Source organism: Balaenoptera acutorostrata, chromosome 4, assembly GCF_949987535.1.
Source record: "Balaenoptera acutorostrata chromosome 4, mBalAcu1.1, whole genome shotgun sequence".
NCBI lineage: Eukaryota > Metazoa > Chordata > Mammalia > Artiodactyla > Balaenopteridae > Balaenoptera > Balaenoptera acutorostrata.
Genome location: NC_080067.1, coordinates 20,191,945 through 20,206,651, shown reverse-complemented (window position 1 = coordinate 20,206,651; position 14,707 = coordinate 20,191,945). Strand labels below are relative to the sequence as shown.

Below are 14,707 nucleotides of genomic sequence, written 5' to 3'. Positions count from 1 at the left end.
ACCTCATGTTGCCTCATTTATCCATGCCCGCCCAGGTCCTGCTGGGTGACGTGGAGGGGCTCAGGTGTATGTTTCACCTGCAGTGGGTGTAGGTCCCAGCTAAGGAACACTGAGCTTGGGAGAGCCACTGCTTATATAGACCAAGCCTGCTGCTGGTCTAGAAGATTTTACCTCATGCCTCAAGGTTGCTCGTTGCAGCCACAACCCTGGGAAATGGCCCACGAAGCGAACAGTCAGGACCTCGCCTTCTTAGCATTCGCCGCAAGACTGTGTAGGGATGCCTCCCAACGTCACCCTCTCCTCCGCTGCTCCCGATCCGTGCATTCCAAGTACCCGTGCTTTCACCCGAGGCCCCTGAGTGGGCTTCCCTTCTTGCACCCCAAGTCAGATGGACCATGGTGGACCCAGTGATCCTGAGAAAGGGGTGTGGGTGGCCATGACGAGGAGAGGGAATAGGAAAAGGAAGTCCATGAGCAGCGGAGAAGGGCATCCCTGTTAGATCACCTCCCACAGGACTGTCAAGCCCCAGGGATGGGGAAGTAGTGGAGGCAAAGCACCATTTCAACCACAGGGTGGGCTTTTCTAGAAAATCTCTGGTCAGGGGCTGGAGTGAAATTGGAGAAGAGGCCCCAGTATCCCAAAATGATTTAAAGATAAATCCCACTGGGGAAGATGAAAGAATGGATGCTGTGAGGTATGGAGAAGGTGAGGCTTAAAGATGGCATTGTGGGTGACCCAAACCTTATTTGTGTCAGTCGTGGCCTCCAGCCAGGCATGGAAACACAGGCTGGGAGTGAAGGTTTGCCGAAAATGTATCAGGAAAGAGAGGTCAGAGAGCCAGGGTTAATCCGGGGCTGAAGGGGCAGAGAGTACAAGGAACTCAAAATCTCTATCAGAAGCCAAATTGGGGTTCCCAAGTCCCATTTAGCTGAGAATCCAAGGGAGTCTGCCCAGGGATAAGGACCGAGACACGGAAGCATCTATTATGGGTTGGACCACTGAAGGGATCTATGGGCAATAAAGGGAGTGTCCATGTGATTGAGATTTGAGGCACTTCCCACTTGGGGGATCCTAGTGGGTGCCTCCCCGCTGCTTCACCCCAGTGGGTATTCTGAGAAGCTGAAAGAAGGTCCCTTTCCAGTTTGCTAGCAGAACTATGGAGGTAAAACAAGAGATGTTTGCGGAGATCTGGGGATTACTTCCGAGTTCCCTCCCTTGCTGGCCCCTCAGCCCCCGAATGCTTTCCCCCAGCCAGCTCCCACTCAGGAGTGTGTGCACTCAGGGCACAGGGAAGCCTGGTGGCCCAGCTGGCCCGCCCCTGGCTCCCCACCTCGTGGAAGGGCGTGTCCTCCCTCTGCTCCACGCCCAGCAGGGATGGCAGGGCCTGGCAGGACCTCCCACAGACAGCCTCCCTCCTCTCTCGCTGAACCTCCTTCCTCAGCCAAGCACTTTTCTCCTCTTGAGGGAAGAAGGGTGGGGGCAGGACTGGCTGCATAATTTGCAGGACCCAGTGCAAAATGGAAATGCAAGGCTCCTGGTTCCAAAATTATTAAGAATTTCAAGCCAGCCACAGCAGAGCACGAAAGCAAACACGGGACCTTTCTGAGGGTGGGGCCCTGTGAGGCCACACAGGGCGCATGCCCACGAAGCCGGCGCAAAGTAGAGGATTCTTTTAGTTGCACGCAGGAGCCGAAAGCCCAGGGGCACTAATTACACTTTGTATCAGGTCTGTCTTCTATTGCTGTAAACACCACAGGAGCTGTTCAGACCTGCAGCCATAAACACAGCCTTCAGTATCCTCTCCGCTCCCAGATGCTCTGCCCTTTGCTTCTTGAAGGGGGCTCTGGGCAGCCCAGAAAATCACAGAGACCAGTGGTTCTCAAACCTGAGTGTGCACAGAATCTCTTGGAGGGCTTCTTACAACACAGATCGCTGGGCCCCATCCCCAGAGTGTCTGACTCTTCTTCTGAGGCAAGGCCTGAGAATCTGCCTTTCTAGTAAGTTCCCAGGGTGATGCTGCTGGTCCAGTGACCATGCTTTGAGGACCACTGAGAGGGGCAACAGGAGCTCGGGGCCCAGGTGAACCCAGTCAGGCCACGTGAGGGCAGGTTCCAATGTGCCCTGAGGCTGGCTGCCCCAGTGGAGGGAAGGCACAGCCCTGAGTCCTCCCACGGCTGATTTCCTGTTTGCCTTTTCAGCGTGGTGAACCAGGAGGAAAAGTCATTTGCCATCGGAGTACAGTTCTTGCTGATGCGTCTGCTGGGTGAGTGTCAGAGATGCCCCCTTCCTCGTGGCCCTAGATGAAGGGGACTCAGAGGGCTGTGGGGTGCAGGGTGGGGACAGGGAAAGCCCCGTCTCATCTCTGTCGTAAAGAGAAGCTGTACACAGTCAACACAACAGTAAATGCCAAATCCCATATGGGCGGTTTCCCCATCACTTGAGGTTAGGAAAGATTCCATCTATGGCATTAACACCAAATGAAATTACGTAAGAAAAAGGAAAAGTGGGTGCAGCTGAGAATGCCTAATAGAACATTGAAGGCAGGTATTTTTTCATCTCTCTCCAAGAATTCTCTGTAGAAACAAAACCTCGTGCTCCTGTCCCAACCAGAACAGCAGCGGAGCCCAGCCCTGGCTTCCTTTCCATTTGACAAAATCCACTCCTCCTACCTCTATTCGGCAAAGTGGGGCCCTCTGCCGGCCAACCCTGCCTGCTCTCGAGCAGCCCAGAACCCAGGAGGAAGGGAACTGCACCCAGAGATCAGGACTGGCTACAGGAGGACGAGCTGCCTGCAGGCATCAGGGAACACCCAGCTTGCCCTGCAGGTCCTTTCCCAGACTGCTCACGCTGGACTGTCCCTTCTGGACACCTCCAGGCACGAGATAAACACAGGGCACTAATATGGAGACCCTTGCAGTGAAGATACACTAAGTAGAGGGACCGATTCCAGGACGGATTTACACTGAGTAAAGGGACCAGATAAAAGGACAGATTTATTGAAGACCCGGGGGCATGCACTGCAGCGGGGAATACGGTGACTGCAGTGGAGGGACTTCATTTGTGATCAAGGTGCACTTTCTGACCTTAAACGCTGAAATCCCTGCAGAGCCCATGGTGCATTATTAACCGGGAGTCTGATCTGCACTTCACCCCGTAGCAGCTTCCATGATCACGCTGGGGTGTGTGGGTGATGTCTCTCCGGGCCTGCTGAGCAGGGGGCCCTCTCCGACCAAATCTGGGTGAGGTGTGGGATGATGAGGAGTGAACCAGTTTTTTCGGTGGGATTTCTCAGTCTCTGGCCACTTGCTCCTCTCGCCCCAGAAGCCCCCCTTCAGACTCTGCTCCTGTGGCCTATATTACAAGCACAAAGGACACAGGACACTGGGATCTATCCTGTCCTGGTGGCAGAGGTATGGTCGTCACCACAGTGCCTTTCCATTTATAATTTATCATTTATAACTTGCTCTGAAACCTCCACTGGGAAGGAAACCTTACATTCCGCCCAGCCCAACAGCAGCCAGGATGGGCTCTGGAGAGCCCTGCCCTGCTTCTTCCAGCCACCGTGAAAACAGCCCCTCTCCTGAGGCTCAAAGCACCTGCTGCCTTTGTTTTTTCATTTGAGCTCAGATAATTCAATGTGGCCACCACAGATAGAAAACACAGGCTGGAGGGATCCATTCATCACTGAGAAGGCAATTCCACCCTGGGTAGAAACAAGGACTTGGCAAGTTTCAAATTACCCACTGGGACTTGGTTGAAAATTTTTCTGGACTTTATTTCTATTCAGGGAACATCATTCAGGAAGGTCAGTCCTTGTGTCCAGTTTCCATCCCCTGTTCACCTGGAGGTTTGGGAGCCAGCAGGTCTGAATAGAGAGGCTGGTTCTTGAAGGTTCCCACCTCTGGGCAGAGCCACAAGCAGAAGACTGCATTTTTCTTTCCTCCAGAAGCAGCTTCCCACAGGGCCCAAAACAGAGTCTGAGAGGCAGTTCAGAGTGGTTCTGAGAATGGGGTGGCCTGGCCCAGATGTGGATCCAGCCAAGCCCTTCCCCAGTCCAGTGACTGCCTAGAACTGTAGCTAAGGATGCGGGGCTCATCCGAATATTCAGCAGCCGTAGGGCGTGGACCCTGCTGGACCAGTTCTCACCACTCAGCTGTGGGGAAGTTCAGGGGGCCTGGGAGGTTCTGAGCAGCCAGGGTGTTGGGGGTCTGCTGGGGGTGTTGTCTAAGCCAGCAGGGCAGCTTCGTGTAGTGGAAGAATGTGGGATCTGAACCTCCAAAAACTAGGGTGCAAAGTCCAGCCCTAACCCCACTTGCCTATGCAAAGGTGAGCCAGCCAAGCCTGCCTTCCCTCCCGTTAAAATGAGGACACCCACCCACCTCTGGAATGCTGTGAGGACCCGAGGAGTTGGTGTCCTCAAGAGCCTCCTGCCACCCAGTGGAGCCTAGCAATCCCAAGTGTGGGAACTATGGTATCTGTCTGAGCAGGCCCACGGTGACATCTGTGACTCACTCTGCCCTGGAAGGATGGCTCAGGCCCCTTTTCTCTTCTAAGCCTCTGGTGAAAGAGTAATTCAGGCTTCACGGAAAGCTCTTCTGCTTTCCAAAGTCACTGTGGTTCCCAGGGTGGGGCAGAGCCGTGCTCATGCCCGTGAGCCGTGCAGGGGCACTTGGGGGCTCGCTCCCCACCCTGCCGGGCGCCTCTGCTGGCAGCTGCACGTGACCTGAGCTCTCTGAACTCTCTTCCCACTGACGCCAGCCTGGCTGCCATCTCCAGCCCTCTACGGCCTCACCATCGACTACTCCTGCATCCGCTGGGGCGCGCAGTGCTCTGGACGGCGAGGGGCCTGCATCTACTATGACAACGACGCTCTCCGAGACAGGTGAGGGCCCGCACGACGTGCCAGGCCCCAGGCCCAAGCAGAGGCCGTCATCTGCTCCGGTGGCAACTGTGAGGCTCTCAGGCCTCCGAGGGAGAGGGCAGGAGGGGAGCTGCCTTGGGCAGGGAGCGGGGCCACCGGTGACCGGCATTTCAGGGCTCGCAGAGAGCCGTCCAAGACTCAGGGGCTGCTCTGATGTGTCCCCCCTTCTGCGGTCCCCACTGGCCCTCGGCGGGCGGGAGCAGCAGCAGAAAGAGGTTTTTCAAAGGGAGAGGCCGCGGCTGTGGGATGATGATGCCAGGCCAGCCTCCCACTGCTCAGAAAGAGGTGGCCCATCACGGCTCCTGGCAGAGGCCAAGGGCAGGCGGCACCCAGCTGCAGCACCACTGAGTTCGGCACCTCTTCCAGCCACCTCACCTGCTGCCTCATCCCACAGACAGAAACAGCAGGGAGAGTGGGCTTCAGGGGGCAGGACGGGATCTGGAAATGGCGTGGGAGTGGCATAGAAGGCCTGGAGAGGGGCAGACCAAGAGGGCAGTGGGAAGTTGCCCCCTCCTGGCTGTGCTGGGCAGCAGGACCCTCCAGGCGGCTGGGTCTGCAGTGTTTCTCTGGCCCTCCAGGGGGCGCCAGGGCAGGGACGAAGAGCACTGGACTGGAAGTCCCACATCTACTCCCTGGGAGGCTTGTGGTCTTGGGGATAAAAGGAATGAGGAGAGTGGCCCCACCTGGGTGGGCCCGGATCCTTTCCTGAGTGGTGAGGACACATGGCCCGGGCCACTGGGATGCTGGCCACAGAGCCTCCACACCCCTCACGGGTCCTGTCTCCTGCCCCCCAGGTACCTGGGCCTGCAGGTGGGCTACAAGGCTCTGGGCATGCTGCTGCTCCTCTACGTCAGCTGGCGGGTGAAGAAAAGCGAGGAGTACAACGTGCAGGAGAAGGCCGCCAGCCTCATCTGACAGGCGACCTCGCCGCCGCCCTGCTCCCGAGAGCGGCCCCTGCCCCACACCTGCCCACATTTACTAACGTTAACACGGCATCTCCTTTTCGTTTCTTAAATAAGAAAGAAAACCCCACCACCATTTGCCTTCCCTGTCCCCTCCTCCCAGAGCACCCCAGGGTCCCTTGGGGCCGCTGTGCACCTGGGCGGGGGGGGCACAGAGCTGGAGGGCTGGGTCTTCCCTGGCCCCTTGGGAGGGGCCCCCAGAGGCCCAGGCTCATCCTGCGCAGTAGGGATGCTCACTGAGGCAGCTCTGCCCCCCCAGCCCCGTAGTGGGTGGTTTCCCAGGCCGAGAGACCTCTGGGTATCTGCCCAGAGGAAGACGGGAGGGCTGAGCTCTTACTGGCCAGAACCAGGCTAGTGGAGGGGGAGGCTGGCTGCAGCCCCCTCTGCGTCCGGGTTCAGCCCCAGCACAGAACCCAGGAGGGGCCGGCTCCCTTCCCCTCAGATCCTTGCTTCCTGCCCCGAGAGGCCACTTTGGAAGCTGCCCCGTTGGGAAGTACGGCCAGCTGGTCCCCTCTCAGTTGCCCACACTCAGGCGCCAGAGCTGGGACTGACACCCAAGGATGGGCCATCCAAATGCCGTTCACGTTAACTCTAGGCCCTTCCGTACACGGGTCTGTGCATGTTTCTCTCTGTCTTTCTGGGGGTATATCTCGAACTAAGAATGCCACGCTGTGGTGAAGACCCGCGGCCGGCTGTGGATAGTCGTGATGCCCAGGCCCCACTCCACGGTGTGAGGACAGGGCTCGTCATCTCAGAGTGGCGGGAAGAACCCCTCCCCCACAAGCCTCCCCAGGCGCAGAGGAGGTGGCTTCACACGGGCTCCCTCGTCTGGACTTGAGCCTGTGTGTCGCGGAGTAAAGAGAGGCCGTCGGGGACGTCCGCAAAACAGGTGATGAAGCCCAGGGAATGTCAAAAGCTGCCAGGCTGCTCGGCCATCTGCAGCCCACAAAGTAGAGGCCCGAGAGGTTGACTCTCCTGGTCCTGAACACGCTCATCAGCATTTTCTCAGCCTCTTCTCACCGCCTCCAGAGGGGTGGGCACCTTCTCCGGACTTGGGCCGAGAGGCGCTGCTGCTGTGGGTGCAGATTCAGAGTCAGAAGCCAGCAAGGGAGGCCTTTCATCCACAAGTACTTTATTTATTGGAGACTGGCTTTGTGCAAGGTGGCGCTGGTGCATGGTTCTCCCTGAGCTTCCCCGCCCTCCATCTACATTAAGGCCTCCTCCCAGAGTGGGCTCACTGGGCAGGGCTGGGGCTGCACAAGCAAGAACCCAGAGATTGTCAACAAGACCTTGACCGTCCACGCCCCATCGGACTGAGCCCGCTCCTGGCCTTTACCAAACAGGGAGCTGACTCGCCGTGTCCTCTGGAGCAGCTGGACGTTGGTCGTGGCCACATGCAGATCTCTTGAGTGCCACTGCTCTTGGAAGACCCTTCCAGAAGCCACCTCCAGAAAGGCCTCATATGGTGGAATGTCAACAGCCACACTGCCATGGGACCGAAGTCTTTGTGAAAGCCACTGTCACAGACAGCCTGATTCCAAAGCCACCAGCTCTATTTCCACAGATCTCACTCTGGAAGGGAGGCTCCATGCAGCCTCAGGGGCCAGTTTTGGACCTTAAATGGTCCTGCTTGGAAAATGATTCCCTGCCACTAACCCTGGTCCTTCTCGCTGCCATTTAACCAAATTCTGAAGGCACTACCTTCAGCTGAGCTCATGAAAAATGAATGCCAACCTTCAGATTCTGGAAGATGGTTGCCCTCCCAAGCCTTTTTTCTATTATGATATTGCTATTAATATATTATAATTCTGCTGTTGATATAATTTGGTCATGAATTTGTACTGTCATGTGTATCTGCTAGAGAGCAGAAAGAACCTATACCTTCTGGCCAGAGGAGTTGCCCCTGCCCCAACCCTTGGGGGCCCAAGGCCATGGGGATGGGAGGTGATGCCACTCTAACCCATCGTCCTGGTACACAGCAGCAGCAGGTGCCTCTTGTCCCTTCAGTGAAGCTCTGCAGGTGACTGTCAAGACCCCACAGTGCTCGGCTCTCAGGAGCCCTGATCCCTGCCCTTGAGTTTATATGCAGAAGTGGGGTTGGACACGGACAGCTAAGTCCATGACACCAAAGAGAACTAATATCATAATCATCACCGATCACTTGGTCACAGCCAGTACGACTGGCCCACAGCAAACCTGCCAGCTGGGACTATAATGGTGTCACCTTCATTTCACTTCTGGTGCAAAGCTTAACAGGCTTCCTTGAGTGTTGGACTCTCATAGAGTGTGTTGTTAAAATGCAGATTCCCAGCCCTCTCCACCCAGCCCCAGAGGCCCTTTATATGGGGTTGAAGGGGGCCTGGGAGCAGTATTTTTAACTGGCCCCTCGTGTGAGGCTGGTGCGGATTGTTGTCAGACCCTGGGTGGTGGGTCATCAGAGCCTCAAGGATGCCCACTTACGCTTAGACCACTGAGAGACGGACCCACACTGGGCCTGTGGTCAGCTCAAAGGTGATGGGAGGAGGAAAAGGCTCCAATCAGGGGCTAGTGGACATAGAAAACAATGCAAGAGCCCACATTTATATTGGGTTCTACCAGTCCTACCTAAGAGTGGAACTCTCCCTCTACAAGCTTGAGAGTGCAAAATATGTCACTGTCATTTCTTCATATTGGTTGTGTCTGACTTCAGGCCCTCATGTTTCTGACTGGCTGGAAATTCAACCTCAACCAGCCTTGAGTTTGGCTCTCAGAGCCATCTGTACGTCCTTGCGTCCTGCCACTGTGGGTCTTTGGTCCCTTCCCAGTCTGAGGCCCCCTAGAAGCCCTGCTTCTTCCCTGAGCCTGGAAACCCTGAAGAGACCAGATCCCAAGACTAGGGTCCTGTGTACCCCCAATGATGCTCCCCGTCCCCACATCCAGTCCTAGGAAGCCTGCCCCTCTGCTCCACTCCCTCTCCCAGCCCCTCAGGGGCTGAACGAAAAAGCCAGGAAAGGAAGCGTATGCAGGAACCTTTTTTATCCCATCCTTCCTTGAGCCTTCTTGGCACAGGAGAGGGAAAATGCAGTGAGAATTAAATGCCGTATCTCATAAATTATCCTTTGGCCCACAGCCCTTTGGGGTGATCCTTACCATAGCCCCATGTTGGAGGCCAGACTGGTCTTAAGGCTCCATCTGAAGATGAGGAATCTGAAACCAAGGAAGTGACCATGTAGTCAACTTTATGTAAATAATAACAGGCTGTACAGCCCTCTCTGTCTGCTCCAGCTCCCCTACTGAGTCAGTTTGTTCCCTCGGAAGTTCACTAGCCCATGGGATGGAGGTGGGGGAATCTACTGAGGGCCAAGCATGGTAGGTAACGGAGGTGGAGAGAACCAGGTAACATTTCACTTACCCACCTTCTATTCAAGTAATAAGAACGTTACAACTGTTCATTAACCAGGGCCGCGTCAGCCCTATAGCACCAGGAGTTAAAGGAGAGTCACGGAGAAAAGAGACAAAGAGGAAAAGGCTTTCAAGAGAAAAGGCCTTGAGAGAGCTGCACACAGACAGACCTTCAAGGAGACACGCCCACCTGGTGACGGGTTAGCAGAGTCTCGCTTAGGAAACAAAGCCACGTTGTGATTTTCTCCAACTGCGTTCAAAGATGAAGAGATACAGTTAATCTGGGGGCTGAATCCAGTCACTATCAAATTAATATTAAAATATTATATTACAGATTCCCAGAGAGATGGACAGGGGCTGTGTGTGTGTGTGTGTGTGTGTGTGCGTGTGTGTGTGTGAGAGAGAGAGAGAGTGACAGAGAGCAAGAAAGAGAGAAAGAAAATATAACAAAAACAAAAACTCTGTGAATCCAAGAAAGAAATACTGTCTTTTACAACCACAAGAACTAAATACCTGGGAGAAATGTCCATCTCCTGCCAACAGCACAGAATTCATTACAACCTTTAATCAGAGATTAAATATGTAAACAGGTGGTGGGCAAGCCCTTTGCAAATTGCAAGTGAGAGAAAGTTTTTCTCCCAATATACACCCTGCCCACTCACCCACTCATCCGCTCTCCACCCCACCCCTGCAGTGTCATTGCCATGCCACACAGGGGTCACCACAGCTTGCTGAAGCCCCTGATCCCAGGCACCTGCTACAGCTTGATGACAATAACAGTAACTAAAATGTGCACAGATCTTTACAGTTCACAAAGCCATCCATTCATTTAACAAACTCCTCTAACTGGAAACTCAGTCAGGATACGCTTCGCTGCACTGGGTAACAAACTTCACCAATCTGTCACGTGACACAACAGGAGTTTACGTCTTAGTCCACTGTGGGTCTGGGTGACTCTCAGGGCAGTGGCCTCCAAGCGGTGGCTCAGTACCTCCATTTCATAACACACTGCCATGATGGATGAGGCAGGGCCAGGCAGTCCTCGAAGGTCTTGCACTGGTAAGTAAGCGTTTTGGCCCAGAAGTAACATGCTTCTCCTCTGCTCCCAGCCCCTTGGCCAGAACTAGTCGGTGTCCCTGCTTAACTGCCACAGGGATGGGGAAAGATAATCCTTCTGTGAGCTCAGAAGAGACAGAAGAGACAGAAAGCAGATATGGACAAGCGCTACGCTCCTCCACCACTGGGGCGAGCCTGGATGGACGTAGGTGCTCACTGAGACACTTAAGTCAAGTGCATCAGGTGTTGGGGGAGGGGGTACAGCAAAAAGAAGTTTTCCAAAGGAGGCAGCATCAGTACTGGGTCCGCAAAGGTGAGGAGATGATTTCCAGGCAAAGCTGAGCCCGTAGGCAGTCTGCCGAGGAACGGGGAGGTGGGCAGGAAGGTTGGCTCAGAGGAAGCAGATAGAGTATTGGCAGAGGGAGATGTGGGGTCAGGGAAGGGTTCTCCTGAGATGGGAGAAACTTTCTGGGGCAAATGGCCAAAGGAACGGGGAGGCTGAGGAGCCAGAGAGAAGGGCCCTGAGGAGGAAGAGGGGGTGAGCCAATCCTCTGTGGAGGAATCTCACCCAGAGCTTCCACCAGCCCTGAAAGGCCAGTACAACTAGTTCTATCCTACAAATGGAGAAAACGAGGCCCTCCCAGTTGTGACTTGTGTCTTCATTTATTCACTTAGTACCTGATGTAGATGAGGACAAAAGATGATACACACATGATCCCTAACCTCCAAGGTCACATAATTAGAAGCAAGAATTAGGTACAAGTGCTGAGAGCTCATTCGGCTGAGAGATCAGAGTAGGGGCTTGATCCATCCTTGCAGGATGGGCTGGATTTCAAGAGACCCCAAGGTGCAGGAAAAGACATTCCAGGCAGAGATCAGGAAGCAGGAAAACCTGTGGGAGTTCTGAGAACTCACTGGACACAGGGTTTATGAAGGAGAGCAGGGGTCATCTCTGGAGAAGCAGTCGTGTCTGGGCTTAGCGGTTCCTGGAGGGTTTTGAGGGCGGCCAGGAGTGGTGGGGCCCCCTGGTCCTGGCTCCTGAGTCAGTGCCCACCTCTTCCCACTTGGGCCTGGAAGGAGGGCCTCAGAGCCCCAGCCAACCCATCCCAGGAAAGTCCTTCTAGCTCAGGTCCCCTCCAGGACTCTGTCTACACTGGGAAGGGGCTCCTGAGTGGGCCCTGCCGTCCCTCGGGGAGCGGTCCTCTCGGTACCCCCAGCCCACACCAGCACACCTGGCATGCTCCCAGGGAGCCCCCACGTCTTGTGCTTGGAGGAACCACCCATTTGCGTCCTCCCTCTTGTCCAGAGCTCCAAGGCTGCCCCAGCCCAGGGTGGGGTGGAAGCTACTCTATCCCCTCTATTCCCCTCCCACCTCCTCTCTCTCCCAACTTGAGCCTGTTGGAACCCCAGACTTGGAGCTGGGAGTCAGAAACTCTGAGTCTCAGGGCAGAACGGGGCAGGTAATTTAAAGGGGCATCCATCCAGGCCTTCAGTGTGTTGCTACCCGCTTCTCCTTGCTCTGTGGTCCATCAGCGTGCATCCCCTTCTACAGACACCAGCTCCATAAACTTGACCTCAGAGATCCCAGACGAGGCCCAACATTTGTTTAAGCCTCGGCCCTCATTACACCTCACTACCACCAGCTTACGGAAGAGGAAGCAGCGGGTTCGGATGAGTTCTCCCTTGGGTCCCCCACTGCGAAAGACCGAGGCAGCTTTCACACTATTCCCATCTGGCTCCTTGACGCCAGCCTCCTCTCCATTTACACCGAGATTCCAGAAGGGCTCCTGCAGCCCAGCGTTTCAATAGATCAGGTGTGTTGAGCGCCCAGACTCTGTCCTAAGAGCTTCACATACGTTTGCACCTTTAATCGTCACCACAAGCCCAGTGAGATGCAATTATCCTGCCGTTTCCCATGAGGAACCTGAGGCACAGTGGACTGTGGTCCGGGGCCCTTTTCTCTCATTTCCACCGAAGGCGGCGCGGGGCAGGCGCTGGTGTCTGCAGAGCCGCGCCTCGGGGGCGCAATGGGAGCCAGGCCGAGGGGCAGGCGGCCACCAGGGGGCGCCGCCCGCCGCGCCGGGCCCGGAGGTGAGACGCCGGGCACCACGCCCCGCCCGCCGGAGGGGCGCGGGGGAGACCGGCTCTGCGTCCCCGCCGCGCGCGTCCGGGGGCCCCCCGCCGCCCAGCCCCGCGCGCCTCCCGCAGCCCAGCGTCCCCGCCCCGGCGCCCTGGGGCCCGCCGGGCTCCTCTCGCCCACCCCACTTCCGCATCCTGGCCACCCCGGGACCGCCCGGGGTCTCAGTCCTCCGGCGCCTGCCCTTGGCGTGTCCTTGAGAAGATTTCCCTCCCCCGCCGCGCGATAAAGCGCCATTTAGTCTGTTTATCTGTATTTTCAGTACGAAAGTGCAGTAAACACATTCAAGAATGAGGAAGGTAGAGAAAAGGGTGCCAGGAAGCACCGAGAGGGCCCGCAGGCACACGTCTTCCCCCACGCTCTCCGACGTGTCGTGGGCAGGGCGGTCACCCCAGCCCGCCTTGTGGGGTCACAGCCTCCCCGCAGCGCCGCCGCCTGGGAACCATCGTTCTGTGGCTGCAGGGCGCTCAGGTATCCTCCCATCCCTCCTTAACTCCTTCTCGGAGCACCTCCTGGGGTCTGGCCCTGAGACAGAAGCGGGCACCAGAGAGAAAGCTATGTCCGATTCAGGCCCTGTCCATCTCGGGGAGTGTCCAATTGCCCATCCTGTCTCAGGCTCGGGCATCAGGCAAGTGCCGGGCACCAGGCTTGTGGCGATGAACAAGACAAATAGAAGCCGTTCCCCGGTGGAAGACAGACGTAATCAAGAAGGCACACAAATTGTGTGGTTGAGATTGGCTAATAATTCCAGTTGCAATAGTGCCATGGAGGAGAAGTGCAGACAGATGCCTGCATCGGAATGCAGGGCGAAGGGGGGTATGTGGTGGTATCACAAAGGTGAGAGAGGCCAGTTCCCTAGTGGATTAGGGATCAGGAGTAGGGGAGGTGAACTCCAGCTGAATCTTGAAGGATGGGAGCAAGTTTGTGGAGCAGGGGCCTTAGAATGAAGGTGTTCTGGGCGGGGGGAACTACAGGCTTAGAGACTCACAGGGGAGAAGCTTGTGGTATGTTTGCCTGGAGGGGGGTGGGGGTGGGTAGCATAGTTACAAGTTGCTGGAGGCCGAGTGTAGCCGGGAAGCAGGCTCTAGAGGGAAGGTGTACCACGTACCGTCTCCACCTCCTTTAGTAACTGGATGCTGCCTGTGGGTAATGGGAAGCCACCGACACGCTTTTAAGAGGCAAGATGCAACCAGATTTCTGGGTTTAAAAGGCCGCTGGGGCTGCATTGTACTTGGGAAAGGGAACCCGGCTGGCAAAGGTAGGTTCTCAGGAAGGAGGCCTCCTTCCTGTCTTGGTGGCTGCTGGGGGCACTGCTGCTAGAGAAGGTCAGAGCTGAGATGCCCCAGCAGGTCCAGAGCCGAGGGCGGGACCAGTGAGCAGCAGGATCCTCCCAGGGGCCCCCAGGCTCCTGGTGGCCAGGCTGAGCTGCCCAGAGTGTGAGGGTTTGCGTGAGACCTGCTGGAGCGGGTCCCTGCACCAGAATGTGCCTTGTTAAAAAACAGATGTTGGGAACTGGCTGTCTCTGGGCCCAACACATGGGGTCTAATTGGCCCGCTTGACATTTATGTTTTTAAATTAGCTGCAATCATTGGGAGAGTTTGAATCTCAGGGGTTTTTTCTTGGAAAAACCCTGGGCCAGTACTCAAGTCCTACAACAAGGGACTGGAGCTGAGTAGAGACCACCCTTTCAGGTGGTCCCTGTATTCTTAGGGTTGCTGAGGTCCCCACATCACATGCTTAGCCCCTGTGGGTATATAAATTTTCACACATACCTACACCCCTAAAGCTTCAAGCTAAGCCACCAGAAATCCGGGTGAATGTTGGAAAGGGTCAGTCCAGAAGCAAAGGACTGTGTTTGAGAAATAACCGCCAGATAGATGACTGCCTGCTAGAAGCTGTGAGAGACAGTGGTGACTGCAGGTGGCTGATTTGGGCCTGCTGGAGAATGAAGTCCAAGCAGAACTCCCATCTTTCTCCCCAGACCTCCTTTCACTGACTTTCCCATCTCACTTAACAGCACTCTAGCCTCCTAGTGATTAGACCAAAACCTCGGAGACAATAGAAAATAAGCTTTAAAAAAAAAAAAAATCAACTTTATTGACATATAATTTGCATACAACAAAAAGCACTAATTTTAAGCCTAATTACTGTTCAGTGAGTTTTGAATCCAGATATAGAATGTTTCCATGACCTCCAGAAAATTTTCTGATACCCCTTTGCAGTCAGTACTACACTTACCTCCCTACCCCA

The 14,707-nt window shown here is 55.5% G+C and overlaps 1 protein-coding gene across 1 annotated transcript in view; it reads left to right on the top strand.

The window, feature by feature from the left end:
• SLCO2A1 (solute carrier organic anion transporter family member 2A1) overlaps positions 1–7,331 on the top strand; it is a 77,902-nt gene extending 70,571 nt beyond the window's left edge. Inside the window, exons 12-14 of the mRNA XM_057545935.1 lie at positions 2,199–2,263; positions 4,759–4,882; positions 5,716–7,331. Coding sequence (XP_057401918.1) covers positions 2,199–2,263; positions 4,759–4,882; positions 5,716–5,836 — 310 coding nt within the window. The 3' untranslated portion in view covers positions 5,837–7,331. The remainder of the gene's footprint in view (positions 1–2,198; positions 2,264–4,758; positions 4,883–5,715) is intronic.
• Positions 7,332–14,707: the final 7,376 nt, after the last annotated feature.